Source organism: Cebidichthys violaceus, unplaced genomic scaffold (genome assembly GCF_023349555.1).
Source record: "Cebidichthys violaceus isolate CVI_PGR_0920_01 unplaced genomic scaffold, fCebVio1.0.p SCAF_2, whole genome shotgun sequence".
NCBI classification, from domain to species: Eukaryota; Metazoa; Chordata; class Actinopteri; order Perciformes; family Stichaeidae; genus Cebidichthys; species Cebidichthys violaceus.
This window is the reverse complement of record NW_027176372.1, coordinates 3,012,933-3,037,770: the sequence shown is the minus strand read 5'-3', so window position 1 is coordinate 3,037,770 and position 24,838 is coordinate 3,012,933. Positions and strand designations below refer to the sequence as shown.

The window sequence follows — 24,838 nt, the reverse complement described above, 5'->3', positions numbered from 1 at the left end:
ATTTGGTTTTTACAATAAAAAGAAGATTAAAAGTTACAAAAATGGATAATATAAAAAGCAAATAATTCAAAAGTTCAAATCACCAAATAAGCCTTGTCAAAAAGACTCATTCTTTGTTGTCTCCTCCTATTTCTACCTTTTTACTTGGGGCATCGTTAACCTCCTGGTCCATATATGGTCCACAACTAAAAATTTGTAAATCATTGGATGAAGCTGTTTACATAGTTTTACAGTTCATGACAGACTTCTTTAGGTTAGCACTTATTTCTAAGGTTCCTGTCTGGTCTTCCTGGTGAAACATCAGTCAGGGTGTCTCCTAAACAGTTACCATGGTTACAGCATCTGACCTTACATCCTGTTTCCTTTGCTGACTGACAAAGATCAGAGCAAAGTATGTTAAACCAAGATTGTCTCATAAAATCATCTCAACCAAATATGCTTTACAAAGCATATCGGATATCACGTCGATAAATGACTGAAAGTCACTTCAACATTATCATCATTAAATGACGACTCTGTAATTATAGAAATCAAAGAAGTAAAATCATGACAGATTCATTGATAGGAGAGAAATAAATAGTAAGTCACTGAGTAGAATAAAACTTAAATGCATCAAGACTTTATGAGTCTAAAATAAAACTAAAGAAAACAAGCCAAGTCTGTTTCACAGCGCCGGGGTTACAACTGAAAGAATAAGACTAAAATATTGTTATTCATGTCATAAGAATACATCTGCAACACATTAATGTAACAGAATACACACATGTAGTAGATGTTGTGCTCTACATGAGACAGTGATATTATAAATCTGTTAATTTCATCATTCACACAGTCTGTGATTTATTGCCAGCTGTTCTTTCTGCATTAAGGAGATTGAACTGTGTCACTTGTATGACCTTCTTCTTATTTGTTCAATATTTCCTAGCGATCCACGTACTGAGCTCTGATTGGGCAGTAGGCGGTGCTTTTATACGAGTTGATATCTCATCTAGAACGTCACCTACTAATAACCAATAACATTTGAACAGCTATTATTTTAATCTTACCTATGAATGTAATTGGTGGGCGGGGCTACACCAACATTAGGTCTGGTTATGTGCTGAGCCACGCCCCTTTTTTATGTTCTATGGGTCAATATCTTCAAAACTAAATAAGTTATCCACAAGATTTTGGTAAGCTTTGACAATGTTTTAGCAATAATGATCCTCGGAACATTTGGTAGCAAACAGAGGTAAGGTTTAGGAGGAGATAGCAAACATCTGTATATGGTCCAAAAGGCTGTTTTGTAGAGCAGACTGAACATGAGTGTCAAATGTCCAGACTTCTGGTGTGAGGGGTGTGGCTTTTCAAAAATTGCATTTTGGGACGTTTATTACAGCGCCACCATGTGGCCGATTGGAGTTCTATGACTTGAGAAGCACATGAACATCATTTCCAGTTATTGTTCCAAGTTTAATTTTTCTACCTCATTCCAGCTCACAGGAGTTTGAGGTGAAGCGGCAGACAACAAATATGAACCCTAACAAAAATAATCAGTAGAATTTCAAAAGGTCCTCGGGCCTTAAATAAGAGTACATCTGTTGTTATATGAGGCCCAATGTCTTTATATGTGAGAGGGAGTCAGACTTTAGTCTTTAAAAGTCTTCAGGTGTTTGGTACACTAAATAAAATCCAGGTGGAGGTGGTGGAGCAGTCTCCAGTCTCCAGATGCTCTCTGGATCATCAGGACTCAGCTGACAGAGATCACTTCCATATGCTGAGAGAAGAAGAAGAGATGAATGAGTGTTTACAGAGACTCCCTTCATCAGCCGTCAGTCAGTGACAGCACATCCAGTAGAAAGAGCAGCTTCCTCTCAGCTCTCACTGAGCTCCAAGCTCACACACCTGCAGACACTTTGGGCCTCCAGTCTGTTGACTCTGCAGGTTTCACTGAAATAAAGTGCTGAGAGTCCTGAACGCATCATGACTGCAGAACCAGAGAGGTGTTCACTGCTCACTGTAAAGATGGATTTAAGCTGCGTTCACAACAAACGCCAAGTGGACTTTTCACGCAACGCAATTACATACAAAGTAAATGCAAAGTCGCTAATAGACGTAAATTTGGCTACATGTAATGCTGGTTCTATGAAGTGAGAGACAGTGATGTGCAAGCTTCAGTCAGACTGATCTCAGAGCTGTGACAAAGATGAATTGATAGTTTGATAGTTTGATGAATGAGGACCACTGTCTCTAAACATCTTGTGATGCCGTCAGCTGTTAACAAGCTTCACTTCCTGTAGACGTGAACAACAACACATCCACTCAAACACAATCACAACAAGCTTCTGACTCATCTGATTGGCTGACTGCTCTCTCCCTCTCTCGTCCAATCCTGAAGCCTGTGGATCTGTGTTTGATACAACACTGCAGAAACCAGCATGGACTGACTCCAACCCTCTACTGACCTCAGAGTCTCCAGTCTACAATGTGAACTCTCCACAAGATCAGACAGCAGCTTCACGTCTGAATCCTTCAGGTTGTTTCCTCTCAGACTCAGTTTTCTCAGATGGGAGGGGTTTGACTTCAGAGCTGAGCCCAGAGAAGAACAGCCTTCCTCTGTGATCTGACAGTCTGACAGACTGCAAAAACACAAAACAACACACAGAGTTTCTTATATAGATACACAATGAATAATTATTATCATCATAAACATACGTGGCTTTCATTTTGGTTTCATCTTCTTTTGTAAACAGACATTTTGTGAAAATCCTGTCACTGTAAAGACATTTTAAAATCATTGATCAGAATTGATCCAGATTATTCAGAATGGATCAGGAAATAAAATATTATTATTATTATTATTATTATTATTATTATTATTAATAATAAAATATATTGAAAAATATATAAAATGCTCTGAAAAGTCAGCATCAGAAACATTTTTTTTTTTAAATTACTTCAGCAGTTATTTTCCTAAAAATTAAAAAAAGGTTTGGTTCTTTAAGTGTGATTCAATTAAAGTCTTTTTTTAATGATGAACATAGAGTCTCTCAAGTATAGTATATAAAGTATATTCATCAAGTATAGTATATTCAAGTAACCTTTTGTCTCTTTGAAGTCTTTAATGTCTCTTTTTGTGTCTCTGTGTAGTTATTTTGTGTCTTTGAGTGACATTTTGTAGGTAAAGGTCAGGGGGCCCCTGACACTTTGGGCCCCTGGGTCTGTGCCCGGTAGGCCTGTTTAGTAATCCATCCAACAGCAGGATGAAGCCAGACAAGTTGTACATTTCATGATTGTAGAGGATGACATGCAGACAACGAGGCAGCTGATGTGAAGTGAAACATATTACCAGAAAATGTATCACTTTATGGATCTATACATAGATAAATCAAATAGAGTTATTGATGAAACATGAAGGTGCTGCACTAGCAGCAGACAGTGAACCCACCTCAGAGTCTCCAGTCTACAATGTGGAGTCTCCAGAAAACCACTCAGCAGCTTCACTCCTGAATCCTTCAGGTTGTTTAAACTCAGATCCAGTTTTCTCAGATGGGAGGGGTTTGACTTCAGAGCTGAGTCCAGAGAAGAACAGCCTTCCTCTGTGATCTTACAGTCTGACAGACTGCAAACACACAAAACAACACACAGAGTTTCTTATATCGATACACAATGAATAATTATTTTCATCATAAACATGAGTGGCTTTCATTTTGGTTTCATCTTCTTTTGTAAACAAACATTTTGTGAAAGTCCTGTCACTGTAAAGACATTTAAAATCATGATTACAGTGAAATAAGTGTAGCACCCTGATAATTAGTTTACATGTGTTCTTCGAAATTTCTATAAAACACCACATTTGCATTTGTGTTCATAGGCAGAGAAATATAGTTTGGAAAAGTACTCAAGTGTCCTACAGTTTGAGTTGCCCTTGAACCTCTCGTGTCCGTACCGTATTGGTTGGCCAGGTGTTAATGTGTTTCCAGCCAATCAGAAGAATCAGATGAGACTTTTTGGTAACCTACCGGGTTCTTAGAGGGGCGGGACTAACGACCGGAGAGCACGAAGCGGAGAAAGAGAGAGGAAAAAGAGGGAAAGCGGGTGAAGATAGAGAGAGATGTAGCACTAGTTATAAGTTCAGAAAATGTGTGTTATTGTTCTTAGTTGATCGAGCTAGAACCGGAGTATTTTGTAGCCGTGTATGGTCCAATAATACCAATTATAATAAATGTTGACTGTTTAAATATTCATGTGTTAAAGTAATGTATGTCAACGTAGAAAGTAAGGACTAAACAGGGCTACATGTGAATGCATGGGAGTTTGAATTCACAGGACAGTATAGCTGTATCATCAGCTGACCAGGCCTCTCTGCACCTTAGTCACAGTCATTCACTTACATTGGGCTATTGTAGACCCTCTCCAATTCACCTCCCTTGCAACAGGGGTATGATTTGAAGACCCTGAACTACAGTTGGAATTGAGAAGGTGGGCTACAAGTTATTCCAGTGTAGTAGATTGCTCTAACAAACTAAAAGCACGACTTAAACCGTTCTGGTTCCCTGAAAGCAGGTGGGCCAAAGGATGTTCATGTTGGTTGGACGAGCCATCCAACACTTTGATCCCGAGCAGGATAGTGGCCAGTTCACCATTCAGTTTACACCATTATTTCTAAACGTATATGAGCAGAGACACTAGTAGACATTGTTATCCCACAGTAACATGTTGGTAACACCACCATGAACTTGTATGCAGTAGATCACTTCAGAGCACTTCATACTTCAGAGCTGAGAGCAGAGAAGAACAGCTGACCTCTGACAAACTGCAGTAACTCAATCTGCATAAAGAAGAAATGATGAAGAGAAACAATCTGTTCATAATCCAATCAGATGTGTTCAGCTTTTAAATGTGGAACTCAACTTCACCAGGGTTTCCTGCAGCGTGGTAGCAGACATGTGAAAGCAGCTTAAGTCAGGAGAATTCATGACTTGTTTCAAATATAATATGAACTTTCAGGACAAACTGATCACAAAGCAAATGTTCAAATGAATCTGGAGCACAACAAGTTGATGAAAGATGTGAAATGGATGATGCTTTATATAACTTTGAGACATCTGTTACAAAATGTATTGATGAGTATTGATCCAGATTCTAAAGAGCGGATCAGAAAAAAAAAAAAGCTAAATGTTTTGAAAAAAAGTCAGTATCAGAAATGTTCATTTTCAAATATTACTTTAATAGTTATTTTCCTAAAACTGACCAGAAAATGTATCACTTTATGGATCTATATGTAGATAAATCAAATAGAGTTATTGATGAAACATGAAGGTGCTGCACTAGCAGCAGACAGTGAACCCACCTCAGAGTCTCCAGTCTACAATGTGGACTCTCCAGAAAACCACTCAGCAGCTTCACTCCTGAATCCTTCAGGTTGTTTAAACTCAGATCCAGTTTTCTCAGATGGGAGGGGTTTGACTTCAGAGCTGAGTCCAGAGAAGAACAGCCTTCCTTTTTGATCTGACAGTTTGACAGACTGTAAACACACAAAACAACACACAGAGTTTCTTATATCGATACACAATGAATAATTATTTTCATCATAAACATGATGGTGTCATCTTCTTTTGTAAACTTTTGTGAAAATCCTTTCACTGTAAAGACATTTTAAAATCTTTATTTCAGTGAAACAAGTTATTCCAGTGTAGTAGATTGCTCTAACAAACTAAAAGCACGACTTAAACCATCCTGGTTCCCTGAAAGCAGGTGGGCCAAAGGATGTTCATGTTGGTTGGACGAGCCATCCAACACTTTGATCCCAAGCAGGATCGTGGCCAGTTCACCATTCAGTTTACACCATTATTTCCAAATGCATATTAGCATAAACACTAGTAGACATTGTTATCCCACAGTAACATTTTGGTAACACCACCATGAACTTAGTAGATCCGACACTTAGACCACTTCGTCATCTTTGTAGTAAATCGCCTGATCCTAACCTGAGAGTTTCAAGTGTACAGTGTGGACTCGCCAGTCCATCAGAGAGCAGCTTCACTCCTGACTCCTGCAGGTTGTTGTCACTCAGGTCCAGCTCTTTCAGACTAGATGCCTGGGAGCTGAGGACTGAGGACAGAGCTCCACAGCTTCTCTGTGAGAGGTTACAGCCACTCAGCCTAGGGGAGGAACAAATTAATACAAACAAAATGTTTAATCAAAGTAAAATATCAAACATTTAGTAATGGTAATGTATCTGTAGTATATCCGCCTACAGAGCTTTGTTGGAGGCTTTGAACACCGGCAGCAACCTCAGAAGAGCCTTCTCTGAAGCAGAGTATTTTTTCAGGTCAAACACGTCCAGATGTTTTTCTGATGACAGTAAGATGAAGACCAGAGCTGACCACTGAGCAGGAGACAGTTTATCTGTGGAGAGACATCCTGAACTCAGGGACCGTTGGATCTCCTCCACTAGAGAACCATCATTCAGTTCATTCAGACAGTGGAACAGGTTGATGCTTTTCTCTGGAGATGCATTCTCACTGATCTTCTCTTTGATGTACTTGACGGTCTGTGAGCTACTTCCTTTCTGTGTCAGCAGACCTCGTAGGAGTTTCTGATTGGTCTCCAGTGAAAGACCATGGAGATAGCGGAGGAACAAGTCCAGGTGTCCATTTGGACTCTGTAAGGCCTTGTCCACACCACTCTGGCAGAGATGTGTTAGCTTAGGTTTTGCTCTCAATACTTTAGGCCAATGGGTTTTTGGTTGTTTTTCTGCCATCAGGTTGACACCAGAGTTGATGAAGGTCAGATGGACATGAAGAGCAGCCAGAAACTCCTGAACAGTCAGATGGACGAAGCAGAACACCTTGTCCTGGTACAGTCCACTCTCCTCCCTAAAGATCTGTGTGAACACTCCTGAGTACACCGAGGCTGCTCTGATGTCGATGCCACACTCTGTCAGGTCGGATTCATAGAAGATCAGGTTGCCTTTCTGCAGCTGATCAAAAGCCAGTTTTCCCAGAGACTCAGTCATCTCCCTGCTCTCTGGACTCCAGTGTGGATCTGTCTCAGCTCCTCCATCATACTTGACCTTCTTCAGTTTGGACTGAACCACCAGGAAGTGGATGTACATCTCAGTCAGGGTCTTGGGCAGCTCTCCTCCCTCTCTGGTCTTCAACACCTTCTCCAGAACTCCAGCAGTGATCCAGCAGAAGACTGGGATGTGGCACATGATGTAGAGGCTTCGTGTGGTCTTGATGTGGGAGATGATCCTGCTGGCCTGCTCCTCATCTCTGAATCTCTTCCTAAAGTACTCCTCCTTCTGTGGGTCAGTGAACCCTCTGACCTTTGTCACCATGTCAACACACTCAGGAGGGATCTGATTGGCTGCTGCAGGCATGGAATTAGTGAGTGGTTGTCTTCTATTTAATTTTAACATTTTTAAAATCATCTTACTGCTCTGCAGACAGTCAGCCAGCTCCTCCTGCTTCATTCTCCTCAGGAAGTTTAGTGTGATCTTCAGAATTGCCTTCCTGCTGCTTCTCTTTTGCTCTTCCTCCTCACCGTCCAACACCTCCTCATTATTGGATCATTCTGTGTAATCTGGACTCAGAACCTTTTGGAAATTCTTTAACTCGTTCCTCACAAAAATGACAATATTTTCTTCAAGTAGTTGAAACAGAAACATATTTAAATGTAAACCAACAGAAATAACATCACACCTGTCCGTCATGGACTGAAAGACTATTGCTAACTGGTGTGTTGTGGTTCATTCAGAGCATTGATACGTTTCTAGTTTGACAGTGTAGCTTTCAGTTTCTAACTTTAATCTTTCATCCAGATTTGGTAACTAAAACAAATATAACTCCTTCCTCATGGGAGTACTTTACTTTTTTTAACTTAACACATCAAGACCTAAAAAACACAACACAAACTGGACACCTCATGTTGCCAGACAAACAGTCTGAGAAATGATGAAGCTTTATATGAAGCTCTAGCGTAAGTTCAGTCAGGTCAGTTCATCAGCAGCGGAGAAAACATCTTCTTCCTCTCGTTTCCCTGCCTGGGAATCTCACTGGTTACTCTGGGTCACTCTGTACAGGGAACAACCTGATCGGCACCATGCAGTCTCTGGCTAAATCCAGCAAACTATCCATACAGGCCTCAGGGCCAAACATCCTTAAACTTCTGCCTCCTTGTGGCAGTGGCCTCATGCGCTCCGCATTCAATTCACTTCAAGCAGCTCATTGATCAAGGTAAAGACATGAATTAGCATGTCGCACCTGGACCGTCTTCTCAATCAGATAAATATTGTCAGGCTGCTTTGGCAATCGTTTTTAGTTGCTTTTTTTTACTTGCTTTAGTTGTTGGCAAGCCTCAATTAACCTACCTTTACTACAAAGGTATCTCTATAAAGCTCTTTTGAAGCAGGGATATTAAAGACGTATTTAACCCCTCTGTTTCCTCAGGGTATTAGAGTATCCAACGTTTGCAGTGTTACATGCTCACTTCGGGAAACTTGCAGAAATTGTCATAACTTTTAAGGTTCTCATCCTTACCTTAGTGTAGCCGTCTCCATTGTATGGCACTTATGTTACATTACTACAAGTTGTTTGGGACTTTTAACTTGAGTACACTGTGAAGTTTTATTATGTTTATGGTGTAATTTTCAATCAAGCAAAGGGAGTACTTAATGCCAAAAGGCACGGCCATTCATGACATGGTCAGAAGTTATCCATAGCAGCGCAGATCATGAAGTCCATAAGAAAGATCACGCCGGCCTCATTCAAACAAGGTACCCTGGTCATTGCTGACCTCATCACAAACCACAACAAGCATGCTCAGTTGGCATAGCGGAAAAACTTCCATGTTTTGCCATTATATTTCTTTTGACTCTGAAGTTGGGACTCATGTCTATCCATGGGCTTTTGAGGGATATCACGGTCAGTGGTTCTCAGACTCCGGCTTCCCTCTACTCCAGATTTGATATAATCTGCATTGTGTGAGATATCTGACTGCAGAAGCTCTCATGTCTAGGGCCTGCAACCGAAAAACAAACACCTCACTCTCATGCCTAAATCAGTCGTCAGCATTCCTCAGTGTTGGGACCTGAACATGTGGCTTCACCATGTGCTTTGAGAAAAAGAGATCTGGGCCTGCCGATTCTGCAGGCAAGGCCCATCCTGATTTGAGTTTGATAGCATCAAACCCCCAACTAGGAAGAAGTTCACATTAAGGTGTGAACTCGTCATCGCAGTGTTGCATTTGCATTTCTAATTGGCCGAGGGCCATAGACACCCCAGTGATTCAACCCCTGTTTCTACAAAACAGCCTTGCTCCCCCTTCTCTTGGCTATTCCCTCGATCTCGGTCGACAAGGGAGCACGAACGCAACGTTTGCTGTATATAAAAGAAATCCTAGGTTTAACAGTTTTAGATTTGCTGGATGTATCTACTGGACTGTTTGTTTTGTTTTTGTTTGCATCCTGGACGAGGAAGCCCACAAAGCTTGTCCTGATTTGGCGTCGTAGCGCCATGATTGCGTTGCAAGATGTCCTCCTGTTGATGTATTCTACTTTTTTATTCATTTGTTATTCATTGTGTTTTTCTAGATAACTACTATTCATAGCTTTCTGCTAATTCCCTCTATCCGTCGTACTCTGGTAAGTGGGTCACTTTTAATGCATCATGGTCCAACGCCATCTCATCCAGTGCTTCATGGTCTAATGTGTCCTCATACTGTTGTCCTGTCATGTGTTGGATGCTGTTATTTGACCCTGTCTTGTCTTGTCTAGGTCTCACCGTAAAATAGAAGTATAAAGCGCTTTTATTTACTGGTGTTGGGACTTCACCATGTGGGGTGAAACAAAGAGAGAGGCCAACATGTAAAATTGAAAGCCTAAATTTTGGAACCGCACCAATCCCCCATCATTGGACAAGAGCCACGGTAACCCCAGGGAGTGCCTGTGACCAACCATGACGTCACCAAGGCTATATAGGCCGGCGCATACCTTCGCCGTTTAAGGAGGTAACAACATTAGTACCCAAACGAAAAACCTAGGTAACAGTCCTAACCTCGCTGTTAACGAACACCCTTGGATCCTGAAGAAGAGATGAAATACTTGCCCCGTGCTCTCCCACTTTAACCTGCACGGAATTTCCGGATTCTTCAAGTCAACATTCACTGTCTTCCCAGCTGCCATATGCGGAGCAGCGCGCTGCTTAACCCACCGACTGAGCCTGATACCAGGAGTAAAGTTGGTAAACCAGGTGGATATGGAGTGATTGTACGAGAGCTGTTAATGAAGATGTGCTGGTGAGCTGACTGGAAGAAGCAGAGTGTGTAACACTCACTGAGGTGTTTCCAGTGAGCTTTAACAGTTGCATTGATATCTGTTTTCAGGTTGTCTGTGTACAGCATACTCTATCCGTCCCTATCGAATAAACCATGAATAAATAAATACAGTTGTTTTCACTACAGTGATTTTACAAACTAAAACTATACACAAACTAAAATTGTACTTCATTTAATAGTCAGTACTCTGGCCCTCTCCAGTGCAGACAGCACTGATACTGAGCGGAATTTGATTTGAGTTGACTTATAGCTCTGACAATTGAAAGGAGCTTTTGGAATAGTTATGGCTCACTAGCACGATCACAAATATGACTGCTGGTTTGAATGTTAATGATTAAGTGGATTTATAACATGTATAACATGCCTCTCACATGGGTCAAATTTCCCGTAGAGGTGCACACATTCTCCCGTCAAGTTTGTTTTTTAGAGATCCCAACAAGCCTGTTTTAGGCCCTGTTACAGGTGGACAGTTTACACAGGTCAGAGTTCAAATGTACACACCTCAAACACTGAATCCAAGTTTGCTTGAGGCTTCTGGACATGCCGACTGCTGGGAACATTTGATCTCTGAAGCCTGTAGTGAAAAAGGGTTTAGGCTTAATGACAACAAAGTAATTCCGTGTCATGTTATGAGAAACCAGAAAAATAAAGACTTACATAGAGAGAGGCGTTCTTTTAGACTTCCTCATGGACAGGACTGCTGTCTGCTTATCGACACTGATAGAAACACATTACTATTATTAAATGAAGACATGTTCAGCAAAATTCTTCTTATGAAATAAGAGAAATATTTTTCTTTTGGTTGAAAAGTTTACCCAGTTCACATTCAAAAGCCAGTTCACATTCTTCTCAAAGATGGAAAATGTAGGCTGCTGTAAACAACCAGCAAGAGACTGTGAAGACAGATAAACTTCAATCCTGTAAACCTTCCTTGAACAGACGGAGTGATTTTAAGGCTACATATTGTCATTAATAATACACACGTGTGGTACTATATATGTATATAATGTATATGCGAGTGTTCATCAGCTAGAATGATGTACAATATCTTAACTCACTGAGTCTCTGAAGGAAGTTTTCCTTTAAAAACAAGAGGATGGTTCATGGACGCTTCACTCTTAATGGACACACAGCTGGATCCAGGTCCAGGTCCATGTTCAGAAGAGTCTGGTCTGTTCAACACAACACACACAGAGCTTAGAGGGTGAACAATGATGGTGGAGTGATGTGTCCTGGACAGTTAGAGATCCTCATCTCACCTCTGAGCTTTGGTCTGGCTGTCATGTTCCCCACACAGAGCGGTTTTAGAGGGAGGGACTCCCTCCTCTCTGTCCTCACAGAGACTCATAGCAGAGTCCTCACCTTCTCACAAACACAACAACATGCAGTTATTCATCACTACAGAACTCACATCACTGGAAACAAACACTGTACAATCAAACACATTCTGACGCATTTTTCATGAGTGAGTCAAACTCAAGGTTCTAGGCGTTAGCGCTTTTTCTAATACATGCAAATCATTATCAAATCACTGTCTTTTAACTTAAATAGAAACTATAGACAATATTTCCACCTGAAAGCAAAGATAAATTATCAGCCAATCAGCATCAAGAACCATTTCTACCGTCCAGTTAAACAGAAAAACAAGACAAAGAGATCAAAGTGATCCTGATGATCAAACATGTACAGACTCCTCTGGTAGGATTCTCACCTGCTAAACTCACTTCAGGTCAGTTTACAGACACGTTCCTCCTTCATGTGTGGAGGAAACACTGGAGAGAAGAAGCTGCTCATGTCCTCCTGTCAGTCCTGGTGTCTGTGTCCATTTGATCAGAGGACGCCGTCACACCCTCATCACTTCAGAGTCCAAGTCCAAAACAATAAAACCAGGAAGACGTCAAAACCTGTCCAACAGGTGGTAGATGTCAGCCTATCAGAGGAGTTTGTATTTCCTCATTCCTCTCCCTCACCTGTAGCTGATTCAAGTTGTGTTGTTGAGTTGGAGACGGTTATTGTAATGTGTATTATGCTTTCTTAAATCAAATCAAGTTTTCACTGAGTCCTTCCTTTCCTTTATAGCTAGTCAATCAGACAAATCACAGATGTAGTTCTCCTATCTGTCCACCAGATGATGCTAACTAACCATCTAAAGAGATAAAGATCAGCTCAGTTCAGAAAGATTTAATGAAGCAGCAGCAACTTGGATCACATGCATGTCTCACTGATGAGACACAATGTGACGTTTACATGTATTGATTTATAAAAGTGTTACTTTGAATGTTCATCAATCACATTCTTCTATCATGATTTATAACCTGCATGTTGTAACATTTCTGAGCAGCAGCTTACAAAAGTTGACAGTCAAAACAATCAGTGTGAACCCGTCAAATAAGCAGACGATCACATGACGATGAAGAAATATAGAAACACGTGAACATCTCATGTTATCACCAACAGACCATCAAATTGAAGGACTCGGATCAAACTCAGTGCTCCTGTTTCAAATACAAAGTCCAGCTGACACGAGACACTGGAGACACTCTGGATGTTGGATCTGGTCCTGTGGGATCCTGTGGGAGAGTAACAGAGGAGGGATCCCTCTCCCAGGATGGACAGAAGTGCAATAGATGTCATGTGTACAGAATGAACAGCAGAACAGAGTTACAACACATTCAATGCATATGACAGAACCACGGCAGGAGGCCAGACCAGGGTCCAGGTAAAACCAGGATCCACGGGAACCTGCGAGGTGAGAAAGCACAGAGACTCCGTTGAAGAAGCAAAGTCAGTAATGTGCGTTAATGGTATTGGTAATATAAAATAGTAATGTGAGTAAATCACAGCTGATCACAGCTGCATCAGCTGTCAGTGGGCTTTAAAACAACACGTGCAATAAGTGAGGGGGGGGGGGTAGGTTGTTGCAGGTGATCTGTCTCCCCACATGGTCCATCAAGTCTCTGACACACTGTGAAGCCTCAGGGGGATCAAACACGAAAGCTCCCGCTCATCAACGAGGCCACTGTCCCCAAGAATCTGATCGTGTTTTTGTGTAAAAACCCTGAAAGCCTCTCCTTTAATTATATGAAAAAAGAAAGCCAGAGATTAGTGCGCTGACAGTCACCTCAATGGAGCTAATTGTGAGTCATTTCATAGAGCAGCAGAGTCGAAAATGACTGTTGGCATGCGGCCCAAATGTGTCCATTAAAGACAGCTCTGAACTGGCCTTAGTCATGGGGGAATAATCTGGCAGTGATGTTAGGAAATAAGTAGGACTCACACAATGATCCACATTCAGTTACACTGAGGGAAACCACACCTTTAAACAACGGCTCAGGACTTTATGTTTTCAATGAAAATCATATTGTTTGTCCAAGTGGGAATGGTGAAGCTTGATTAGATTAGAAAAGTGTTAATTATTACAACGTGTTTAAAGATTACCAAGACTTCTGGTGAATTTGAGGCTGGGAACGAGTAGTCGCAATTACAGATTGTTTCAGGCAACAATAATACAACAAATGTTTCAACGTAAGCCCTACATCTGAAGCCAGATAATCAGACTGCATTACCATTTTGTTTCTCTTCATTATTGAGTCTGACATACTGTATTGTCCATGTTAATATATGTTGATTATTTCTTTTAGTTTTGCTCTAACTAGTGGTGAGTGCTGCCCTGTTAGCAGAAACTGAAGCTGAGGTAGTGGTTGCTCTGAGCAGTTAACATTTATTGTTATTATTATTGAAGAAACATCTGTAAGTTGACTCCACTGAACAGATGCTTGGATGTCATGTTACCATTTTCATGGCCATCATTTTCCCTCCCGATTTGTAATGGATGAAGCTATATTTTTTCTGGCTCTGGCACAGGAAGATGATGTCCCCATTATTATTAATCCAACTCACAGAGCTCTCATTGGTCTTTGATTGATTGATTCCTCCGTCTGGGCCAACAGCTGTCAAGGAACGCAACACTAGACTTATTTGTCCCGCTGAAAACATCTGAGATGTGGGCGGTGATTCGTAAGACTGGAAACAAGGCTACCAAATCTTGGAGAAGGAATTGCTGAGTCTTTGATTATGTCCATTTGAGCTTCTAGTGCATTGCCTAGAACACAAACCAAAATATAATTGACCCATCTCTTGGTTCGGATACAATCCAACAGCTGGAACGAGGCACCGACAACAAGTAGCCTAAATGATCGCTTCAGACAGCCTACTACACATTTATCAAAGGTGGGGATCACACGTCCACATTTCTGAGCATGCCATGTGACCTGACAACACCACATTCATCAATGGGATTGGATTGCCAAAGTACGATAATTGTCATGATGTTGGGGAATCCAGCTGCTATTAATAAACACCATAAACAATTCAGGTTATTTGAAGAGTAAATAAAACCCCAGAGTTTTTGCTAAAGTGCCCCCACACAGGAAGTTTAAAAAGAGCATAGATCTAGAAGGTGAAGAAACTATCGACGGGGCTTTGGGGGTGGGGTTAAGATGTGCCCAGTGGCTTGATATTAGCATTACAATCCCAACACTGCAGAGTGGAACCACAGTGCATTATCCAGTCTGATGAAAAGCTGAGATACCGTTTGAGCTTATGGGCAGTTTGCGTTCCACTTCCTTGCACACACTGTACCGTCATTTGTACCGAAGGGGAGCGCATGTAAGACCTGAAATACGATCCTGGAAAGGTTGTCAAAAGGACAATATCAGAACCAGTATCCATTTTTCACTCTGATGAAAGTTAGGATATACTTCCATACGTTGAAGCGTTTTAAGGACATTTGAAAAATGCAGGACAGGAATATTCATGCTCAAGAAACACAACAGCTGAACGTGGTTATCATCGCTTCATGAAACTGCTGACAAAAGAAGCATGGGGACAAATCTGCTGCTTTTTGTGTTGTCACAAAAGAGAGATGAAATATGAGATAAACGCTGAGCCCAGAACGACCCCTCAACCCCGATCACAAAGATACTGTATGAGCGATGCGTGTGATGGAGGAGATATCGTCGGTTTTGTGTTTGCACAGTGAAACCTAATACTGCTTTATAGAAAGGACATTTATCCCCAGGAATGCAGGAGCGATAAAAGTGGATTCATGGCCATGTTATGTGTGTATATGCTGGGGGGGCACTGTAAGGCACACATTGTTGAAACTTAATTTACTTTCATTGTTAAAACATGTAACACAAGCACTGCCTTTCACACGTTGTTCAACATTTGTAGATTAGTGGACTAAATTATTCATAATCATCAAGAGGGTGTTAAAGCTAGTCTCTGACCTTTTTTTAATTCTTCAATAACTTTTTTAAATAATAAAACGCAACAGTTGTGATGTCACGAATGGAAAATTAGGTTTAAAGCAACAACAAGGAACTTTCTTTTTGTGTTGATTTCGGGTATCCCTGTGGACAAAAATGTCAGTGTTTCCGAGCACCAGACTCCCTTTAGAAAACCTCTAATTTTACTGCAGCAGGGTCTGACAGTCTGCCCCTCTCAGTCCTGGTTCTCCCGTTGCCTCCCTTCCCTCCAGCGGGCCCAGCGATACAGCCTGGGGTCTCCAGCATCGCGGTGTTGGTGTTGACTCCCAGCGGGGAGCAGAGGAGCGGCGGGACGAAGCTCTTCTCCTGGCCCGGAGGAGGAGCCGTGCTGCTGGGTGCGAAGCTCTCCACCTCCCGCCGGAGCAGGTTCAAAGACGGCAGCAAAGCCGGATGTGGCTCTGTCCACGAGTCGGTGGTCGCTGCTCGAGGCCCTGCTGGAGTTTGAGCAGAAGGAGTTTCTGGTGAACCTGCGTGCATTCAAAATAAATGATTGTGTTTGCTTATGTAGGTCATATCGAGGCATCAGTATTAAATTAGACTGTTTCATGACCAATTCAAATGTCCTTTTAGTAACTTTGTCGGAAGTCATTCAGAAACCAAATGCCTTTTGGTGAAAAAATAGACATACAGTGGATTCCCCCCACAGCCCCTGATATTTCCACTTGTTCTGAGTCGTATGAAGACGTCTGTTAGAGTGGTTGAGTTAAGATTAGACACGATTGTTCAGCTGCATAAAAACGAAAAAAAATAGTTCTTGGCAGATATAGAGATTACCTTTGCAAGCATCAGAATGACATGTAAAGCGTGTCTGGGGGTTTGTCACAATGCCGACAAACTAAAACAGCAGAAGAGAGCGCGACGGCAGAGAGAGGGGGAAGCTCACGAAGCAGGCTTTTTATTACCCAGAAACCCCACTGTCTCCCAGGGAGCGCATATTTAATTACAGACATGACAAGGAAGACATGAGGGAGTTCAAATGCAACAAATCCGTCATCCCCCCCCCCCCCCCCCGAGTGGAAATCGCACTCTCACCACACAGCATGCTGTACAGATTAGCTCGGGGTCGGAATTTACAGAACGTCTCCCGACCTCAGTGGAACTCTCTGCAGGAGCTCGCCAACTCTCAGGACCAGCTCCCTGCAGCCTAATGAACCTCTCGTTTCCCTTTCGAGCTGACTAAATAAACCTTTCTGTCCGAGGATTGTTTCTAGCTTATCACACAGGAGACGGACCATTATTATGCTTCATGCCGAGCGTGTGTAAATGTGATGTTATATAAATAGATTTTTATACCTGATTCAAGCATTTTTCTAGCTGTAGCTGAGTGTGACTGTACCTTTTTATTCAAACTTGAAAAAGTGTATCCCAAGGCCTTTCATAGTCAGCAGTGCATTTGACACCGGTGTAACTCGGTCGTTAAAGCTGCACTAATCAATATTACCAACAACCAACAATGAAGACCAACTCAGCATCGTAGCGTTTTAGCGTTTTGCTACTACGTCTGCCATATAAAAGGTGATAATGTGTCGATGTTGTGTTTACACATAGACTGTAAATAAGAAGTGGACATAGTCACCGTGACGTCACCCATTGGGTATTGGACTGCTGTTTTGAAGTCTTGAGTTCAGCCATTTGGCCTTCGCCATCTTGCATCACAGCCGTCGCCAACTTGGCTTTTTGCAACCGGTGACAGAGAGTTTAATGAACAGCTCCACACTCCCCTCTCTGCAGCTTGTCACTGTCCTCCTCACTGCTCTGCAGCCTCAGTGTACAGTTTCATATTAGTGTCAAAGGACTCAAAGAGTCTTATTCATTTTCTTATCTTGAATCAGGATCAACCGCAGGAGCAAAGCAATTTGCTACTGCAGTTGATCCCCATCTGTGTCTATCACAGGTCAGATTGTTATTGAAATGACTTCAGTTACTCCTGACTTTCCTTTGTGTGACCTGCGTCAGAGGATGAGTAATATGAAAGCAGCTTAGTCTACTGTTTTCATCTGACATCAGAAAGATGTTTAGATTCCCTTTTTCATTAAATCATGCAGATATTAGCCATTTAAAACCTGATTTATTTGTTATTTTTTTCACCGGATTGTGTTGGTGTAAAGCTTCAAATCAACATCTTATTAGGTTCCACAACATCTTCAGTTTTAATTATGTATTTTTCTGCAACATTTCCGTTTCAATAGTTGGTGATGTGCCACTATCCAATTATGACCAGTTAGTCAAAGGCACAGCAGTGACCGCTTCATCATCAAAAAATGTTGTGAAAATAAACAAAACACGTAATTTGCTAATTAACAGGGCTAATTATTTTCATGACACATGTCGTAACATTGTTGACTCACTGAAAAAAATAAATGACAAATAGATAATGATATCTCCGTGCCTGTTGCGTAACATCTTGGCATCACAATGTTGGAGGACTTCGTGAGAGAGCTGGTCATCTGGACTCCCAGACAAATATTTTAGGGGTTTTTTTCCAGATTTTCGTCAGCATGGTTCTGCTGTAAACAGCCCAGTGTCTTGAGGAATAAACCGTTTTGGGGTAAAAATTAATTTAAAAAAAAAGAAACTGCTTTGCTCTGCTACTGTAGAGAGTTGATCAAAGATGAGTGTTTTAATGATACAACAGTGACTCCTGTGGGTCATCTGGAGTACTGCATGTAGAGTTCCAACGTTTCACCGCATGCATTTTTCTTAACTTAACATATTAGACACAAATTATTATTTAAATGTATTAAAACTAAAAAGATTTTCAATGAATCCAGTACATCAAAGGAATAAAGTGGCTGATGTAAAGTAGTTACATTGTCATTGTTACCTTTCACAGGCTTTACTGAGTCCCACCACCTCACCTATGAGCAACACGTTGTTCAGCCTCTTTCTGTTTGTGTCTTTTGTAGTATTTTTGTGTCTTTAATTAGTCCTTTCATGCTTCTTTGTGGTCATTTTTGGTATTTGCTTTGTGTCTCTTTGTGGTCATTTTGTGTCTCTCTGTGGTTGTTTTGTGTGTCTTTTCAGTTGCTTTGTGTCTCTTTGAAGTCATTTTGTGTCTCTCTGTGGTTGTTTTGTGTGTCTTTTCAGTTGCTTTGTGTCTCTTTGAAGTCATTGTGAGTCTCTTTGTGTTTCTTTGCAGCTGAATTTCATCTCTCTGTAGATGTTTTGGTCTCTTTGCAGTGTTTTTGTTTTTCTTTGCAGTCATTTTTTTGTTTATTTGTGGCCATTTTTAATCTGTTCCTGGTTGGCACGTCTCTTTAAATGACATTTTGTATGTTAATGTAACTATTTATTCATTAGTTATTAGTGAGGTAGGCCACTAAGTCCTGGCTAATAGTCCGCATTCATCCCAGAGGTGTTACACGGGGTTGAAGTCGGGACTGTAGTTTTTCCACACCAAACTGGGAAAACCAGACACAGACCTTTGGTCGTATAATGTACTTATTTGCCTCAACTGTCACAAAGTGCTGAAAGTTACCAGACGTTAGATCATACGGTACTGGCAGCTTCATCGGTGAGTTAGCTGTGGCTCTGAAGTGCCGGGACGGGTTAACCACTCCATCTGACGCACTCCAGTGAGAAAGTATACTCAAATACCTCCCGTGCGTTTCATCAAAATATTTGTATTCTGTAAATCTACATTTCAACATGGCTGCAATGTTTGGCCCTCCACCCCCGAAATGAATGACTGTTTGGTTTGTTTGGCAAATGGCGGCGCAAGCGATATGTCACACAACGCCCGTGTAGCGTACCCAACGGTGGAGTTTACTGATTGATATTTATTTCCTCTGCGCCGAGACTTTCTCAGCGTGAGCCGACGAGGGAGATGGAAACTGGGAGACGGTCGAGCGCGCTAGGAAACAGCAGGCCCTCGCATTAGACTCGGCTACAAGGGGTCGCTGGGAAAACTGCAGCAGAGAAAGTAGGACGACAATTTAAAAACCCAGAAGCATGTTAAACAAATACAGACATGCAATAGATCCACTGTCAGCGTCAAGGCTTTTCACACGCTCGTTATTAGAAAGGAGCGTTGTTTTGCTGGCTCTCACTTCCCCCCCGAGCCATACAATAACCTTTTTGTAGCTCGCTTTTTAAAAGCCTATTCGGCTAAACTCCTGTTGCCTGAGACTGAATCCAACGACCTGCTTGTAAAAAAAAAAAGAAAAGAAAGAAAAGTACCAATTTACCCTACTCAACAGTGTTTCAACACGACTCCTGGGGGACGAGACTCTCAAGAGTTCCAGAATGAAAAGACGACAGTGAGCATCTCATCATCTGCCCTCGTTTTTTTATGTAACTCAAGTTCAAGGTCAAACCTGATTGTCCTTCTATGCGTCACTTCGTTCAGGTCAGATCTCATTTCCTCCCACTTCACAGAAGACGAGTACGGTGCATGAATGGCTGCTTTGGATTACTGCAGCCCCTTCATCTTCTCATTGACTCCCGCATTTGATCTTTATGGCCGAGCTTCGACTTTACAATATGTTGATGGATTTTATGAGCGTAGGCACTGTATTGAGTGGAGGAAACGGCCTTTGATGGTCTGATCTAAACTTATTTCACATTTCTATCTGACATCTGTCTGCCTGGTCCGCGTTTGGTTATCAACAGAGCCAAAGATAATTTAAATTCACTTTCATTTTAACATCCTCATAAACTTGTTTTGCATGCAGCTCTCTGCGTGGCCTCAGGAACGTCATTTTCCAGACCAAAAAATAACTCACAACAAAACCACTCAGATGGTGCATGAGTGATTTACAAGACAGGGTCCTGGTATTTCATTCAGCACTGACTCTAAACTGAAAGCACCCCGATTTTTATGTAAACAGTCAACCGTTTTATCAGTCGGAATCACAAGATTTTGCCGGTACTGCATGTTTTTGGGAGTGACAGGACAAGATTCATGAGTGGACAGCTGCAGCTCAGGTGGTTGAAGGAGTCGACCATTTATTGGTGAATTTATAGTTCCATCCCTGCTCGTCCTGTCCTGTACACATCAAGTGTTCTTGAGCAAGACACTGCACTCCAAAATTGCTCCTCATGTTTTAATACAGAACAAAATGATGACATGTTTGGCAGTTTACTGGTCTCTGTCGCAGTTTTAAAGGCACTTATGGTCATGAGGTTTTATCTCAATAAGAATACATCAATTGTAAATGTAAAACAACATTTATTTTGAAAATAGGAAGATAGGAGATAGGGCACGTTGTGTTGGCAGCCAGATGTTGGCATAAAGGTAAAATCATAGAAATGAAATAGGAATAGAACGGACAGTCAAAACTACATAGCAGGACGGTCAAAGCGGCGGCCATTTTTATTTGTACCTCGCCTCAGTAAACGGACTCACTGAGGTGAGGTTTGGAGGACACGAGCAGCGGAATAGTAACGTTAAGAAGCGTCGAGAGCCAGAGTAAATGAGTAAATGCTTCGTGAACACACTCGTGTCACAGCGTAGGAAAGCGCCAGATGGGTGACGACTTTTCTGCAACCAGTGTAAAGCGTGGTGGAAGTAGCAAGACAGCTAGCTAATCAGGACAAGCTACCTAGCTACCAAGCCAGCCATCCATCACCAAAACGGCGTCTGCTCTGTTTTTGGCGAGCTGCGACAACTCTTTACGTATTCTGTCACCACAACAACAATCGTCATTTTCTTTTGAACAAGTCACAGAAAACCATTAAATAAAAAAACAATGCATATCCACCACAAGAGATTGTTACAAAATCCCCCGCTATTGTGTGTATTCTTTCCTGCTCTTCGTCCCGCCCCCCCCCCCCTCTTCGTCCATTTCCACTTTCCCAGATGCCCCTTCAGCGTTATTCTTGTCCTGTCCACCAGATGCCCCCTGACTTTTCTCCTTTCATTCCAGATCCCGCCACGCCCATCTGCCCTGCAATCACCTAGTTCTCCTCACCTGAGCTTCCCACCTGCACCTCATTCCTTCATCAGCCTCTCACTATGTAAACCAGCCCAGATCGTTTGCACTTCTGCCAGATCGTCCAGCGTTTTTTGCTTAGCTTCCCAGCCTTCTGTCTGTCTGTCTGTTTCTTCCTGTTTGTTTCTTCCTGTTTGACCTTCTGCCTGGTTTGGACTTTGGGTTCCTGCAGGCCTACTCCTCGTTTAGTTCTCTGGTTTTGACCTTTTACTGCTTCATGGTCCTATAAGCCTTTGCACCTTATATTCTGTTATTTGCATTCAGCTCCTACCCCCGTTTGCCTCGCTCACTCTAGCTGCAAAACAGATTTAATAGTTATCTGATGATGTGTTTTCAAAGTACAGAGTTTGAACTGACTGTGGCGCCGGACAAACGGTCACGAGTGTCACCAAAAGGATTAGGGATCTTCCTCTGACGACCATGAATATAATCAATACCAGGTTTGATAGCAACCTGGACAGTAGTTGTCCAGATGTTGTGCTCTGGGCCAAAGAACTGACTGACCCACTGACAAACTGACTTTTTACAGCTATTTGATGCATAGCAAAAACAGTCCAAATCCAAAACAATCTCAGCATTACCATAATAGAATAATACACCAGGGTAAAAAAAAATGTACATACAGACTTTGACTTTCATTTTGCTACTGTATTTGCATGTGATCAACATCACATGCAAATACATCACAACTTGATATTTATATCAAAAGCATCCTGAGAGCTCGTGGCTTAGCCGGTGTAATCATGTTAGTGAAACGTCTCCTGGGGGGGGGGGGGGGGTAATCTACTTTGATGCCCTGTCTGCAACCAAGACATTGAATCTGTGTCAGGCTGCCGACCAGTCCAGCCCACTCTGTAATTCAATTACACTAGTTGACTCATGTCCTACTTAACGTCCAGGCAGCGGACGGCCTGATTACGGAAGCCACAAATTGTCAAATACCAAACCCCGAGTAAACATTTATGTCCCTCTAAACTACGAGGGTTGTAATTATCCTCCGTCATGTTATTTCACAGGAACAGATGAAGTGGAGCGCAGGAGTTCTCTGCCCAGATCATCTACGTATGATTCAAACAGCTCCTCCGACCGCAATTAGACTTTTCAATGAACTCATTTGAACCGAGCCTGTTTATTGAAATATGTTTCTGGAAATGATTAATGCCTTGAATTCCGCGTGGTGTCTTTACCCACATTGTAATCAGTGAAGGTAGTGCAATTAATGCCCACATGCAAGCACTTCATTCAGACGTCTTTTGTGGTCAAGTGATTTAAGATAGTACTGCAGTAGTATTAATAGTATCTGCCTTATTTCTACTAACTGCCTTTAGGACTGGAAAAGTCATAAAGACTGAATATGAAGCCGTATTGCTAAAATGACAATATTTTCACTGAATGAAATAACATGCAGATGTGAAAATGATCTGCTCATTTTAGGAAGTTACAATGTTTGTCACTTTAGACAGCTTTGTAAAGCTAGAATAGCATACGTACACAAGAGAAAATTAAATCTAAGAATGGCATTTACAACTGTCCAAATACAGTTTTTTTTTTTACCAAGACATATTATTTTATATATATTAAGCCTGTATCTCTTTTCTTTTAAATAACAGTGTATTTATATTTCACTTTACACTTTCATATGTATTTCTATGTATAATTTGTATACATTTAATCTGTGCTTTTCATAGAACAGATAGGACGTCTTATTCAACAGCTGTCATTTCATGTTGATTGAATGTTCACCAAGAAACAATAACATTCATGTGTCGATGCGTTTCCAGTCAAAATAATGATCGGATCAGATTGTCGCTACGGTTCGTCTCGCCTTTCATCACATGCAGGACGAACTAATACTTTTGCACGATTGTAATTTTGCATTCAAAAACTTCTACTCTTTCTCTTCACATGGCTAGTATTTTCTAATAACTTTGTGTTTCATCCTTTTAACATTAAGACAAAAAACAACAACTGCTAAACACAGCACCAAAGTTATCAAATGTTTAAACGTTTGCCTCCTGCTCTTCAGAAAGTTTGACTGAAATCTATTTTGGATGGAAGTACCATCGTTTGGCCACTAGATAGAGCTACTTACCCACAAAATGAAGCGTCCTGCACCTTCAATTATATGCAAATATCTCAATGGCTATTATGAATTTTGGAAATTACACTAAACATTTGAGCTTTATTAGACACCTACCTTGATTGAGACATTTTAATAACATTTGTTCAATAACCACATTGACTGTAGACAGAAAGCCATAAGTACAATCTACAATGCAAATCATTTTAATTACCCAACAAAATTAGACCATTATATTTAAATACAGGCTTGTTTCTACAGAAAATTGCAATAAACATAATTATGTTTATTGAATCATATGATCCTATTTTAATGGTTTCATTATAGTGCTACTAATGACACTCCAAACATGACTTTTTTACTACTCACATTTGATTTCAAAGCAACTTCACACATTTAATGTCTATAGATCAGCTCCTATTATTCCAAGTATTTAAAAATATATATATTGATATTTATTGTGAGCATGATCATATGATGCGTGTTTCTGAGAAAACATTCGTATCCGGAGCCCATTAATACCGTTTGAACACATTAATCTGTTAGTGGAGTAATTAAGCGCGCTCTGGGCAGCGTTACCTGTCTCTTTTGATTGACATCCTCTCTAGCGCAACAGAGAAAGGAGAGAGGGGGGGGGGGGGGGGGGGATAAGGCAGTGTGAGGGCGGGCAGGAGCACCGGCATCCAATGGGATCAGTGATGGGAGGGAGTTTGTGGAACTCCAGCTTTGTCCTAACTTACAGGGACTCCTGAGCACAATATGACCGAAGCGCCGTTATTCCACGGGACGGTGCGCATAGGCTCAGCCGCCTGCTCGCTCTCAACGCCGCTCACTCGCGCGCTAGCTTTGGATAAACTTTTTTTTTTAAATTAAAATTTTATTTTTTCACGCGTCTTCCAGGAGTGAGGAAGTGTTGTTTTTCATCTTTCAAAGGATTGCCAGTTTCCTGCCTGTTTTCTGCTTCTTCTTTTTTTTTTTTGCGGAGTTGAATTGAAACTTTCCAGATCTGCAGGACTCACTCGCTCCATTCAAGGAGGATTTTTGGTTGCATTGCAAACGCTGCGCAGGATAAAGAACAACACTTGTGGAGTACTTTGGGACAGTGCAGAACTGTGGAAAGAGTCGCTGCTGGGTTTTTACCATTGAGCTGCTGTTTGTGTTTCCTGCGCATTTGC

The 24,838-nt window shown here is 41.5% G+C and overlaps 2 protein-coding genes across 4 annotated transcripts; both read right to left on the bottom strand.

Annotated features, from left to right (window-relative positions):
* Window positions 1-33: 33 nt before the first annotated feature.
* On the bottom strand, window positions 34-12,148 carry LOC137875831 (ribonuclease inhibitor-like). 3 transcript variants are annotated; one of them, XM_068715339.1, is made up of 10 exons: window positions 12,045-12,148; window positions 11,580-11,682; window positions 11,379-11,492; window positions 10,978-11,037; window positions 10,822-10,894; window positions 5,970-6,143; window positions 5,333-5,506; window positions 3,428-3,601; window positions 2,445-2,618; window positions 34-1,756 (listed from the first exon to the last, which is right to left on the bottom strand). In XM_068715339.1, exons 5-10 carry the CDS (start codon window positions 10,878-10,880, stop codon window positions 1,744-1,746), a joined length of 768 nt encoding a protein of 255 aa, XP_068571440.1. In that variant the 5' UTR covers window positions 10,881-10,894; window positions 10,978-11,037; window positions 11,379-11,492; window positions 11,580-11,682; window positions 12,045-12,148; the 3' UTR covers window positions 34-1,743. The 3 variants fall into 3 exon arrangements, with proteins under 3 accessions (XP_068571440.1, XP_068571439.1, XP_068571438.1); XM_068715338.1 differs by lacking the exon at window positions 34-1,756 and having other exon boundaries at window positions 1,817-2,618; window positions 12,032-12,148; XM_068715337.1 differs by lacking the exon at window positions 34-1,756 and having other exon boundaries at window positions 1,817-2,618.
* LOC137875068 (NLR family CARD domain-containing protein 3-like) lies at window positions 6,113-7,366 on the bottom strand. The gene has a single exon (XM_068714023.1). It carries the CDS (start codon window positions 7,364-7,366, stop codon window positions 6,236-6,238), a length of 1,131 nt encoding a protein of 376 aa, XP_068570124.1. The 3' UTR covers window positions 6,113-6,235.
* Window positions 12,149-24,838: the final 12,690 nt, after the last annotated feature.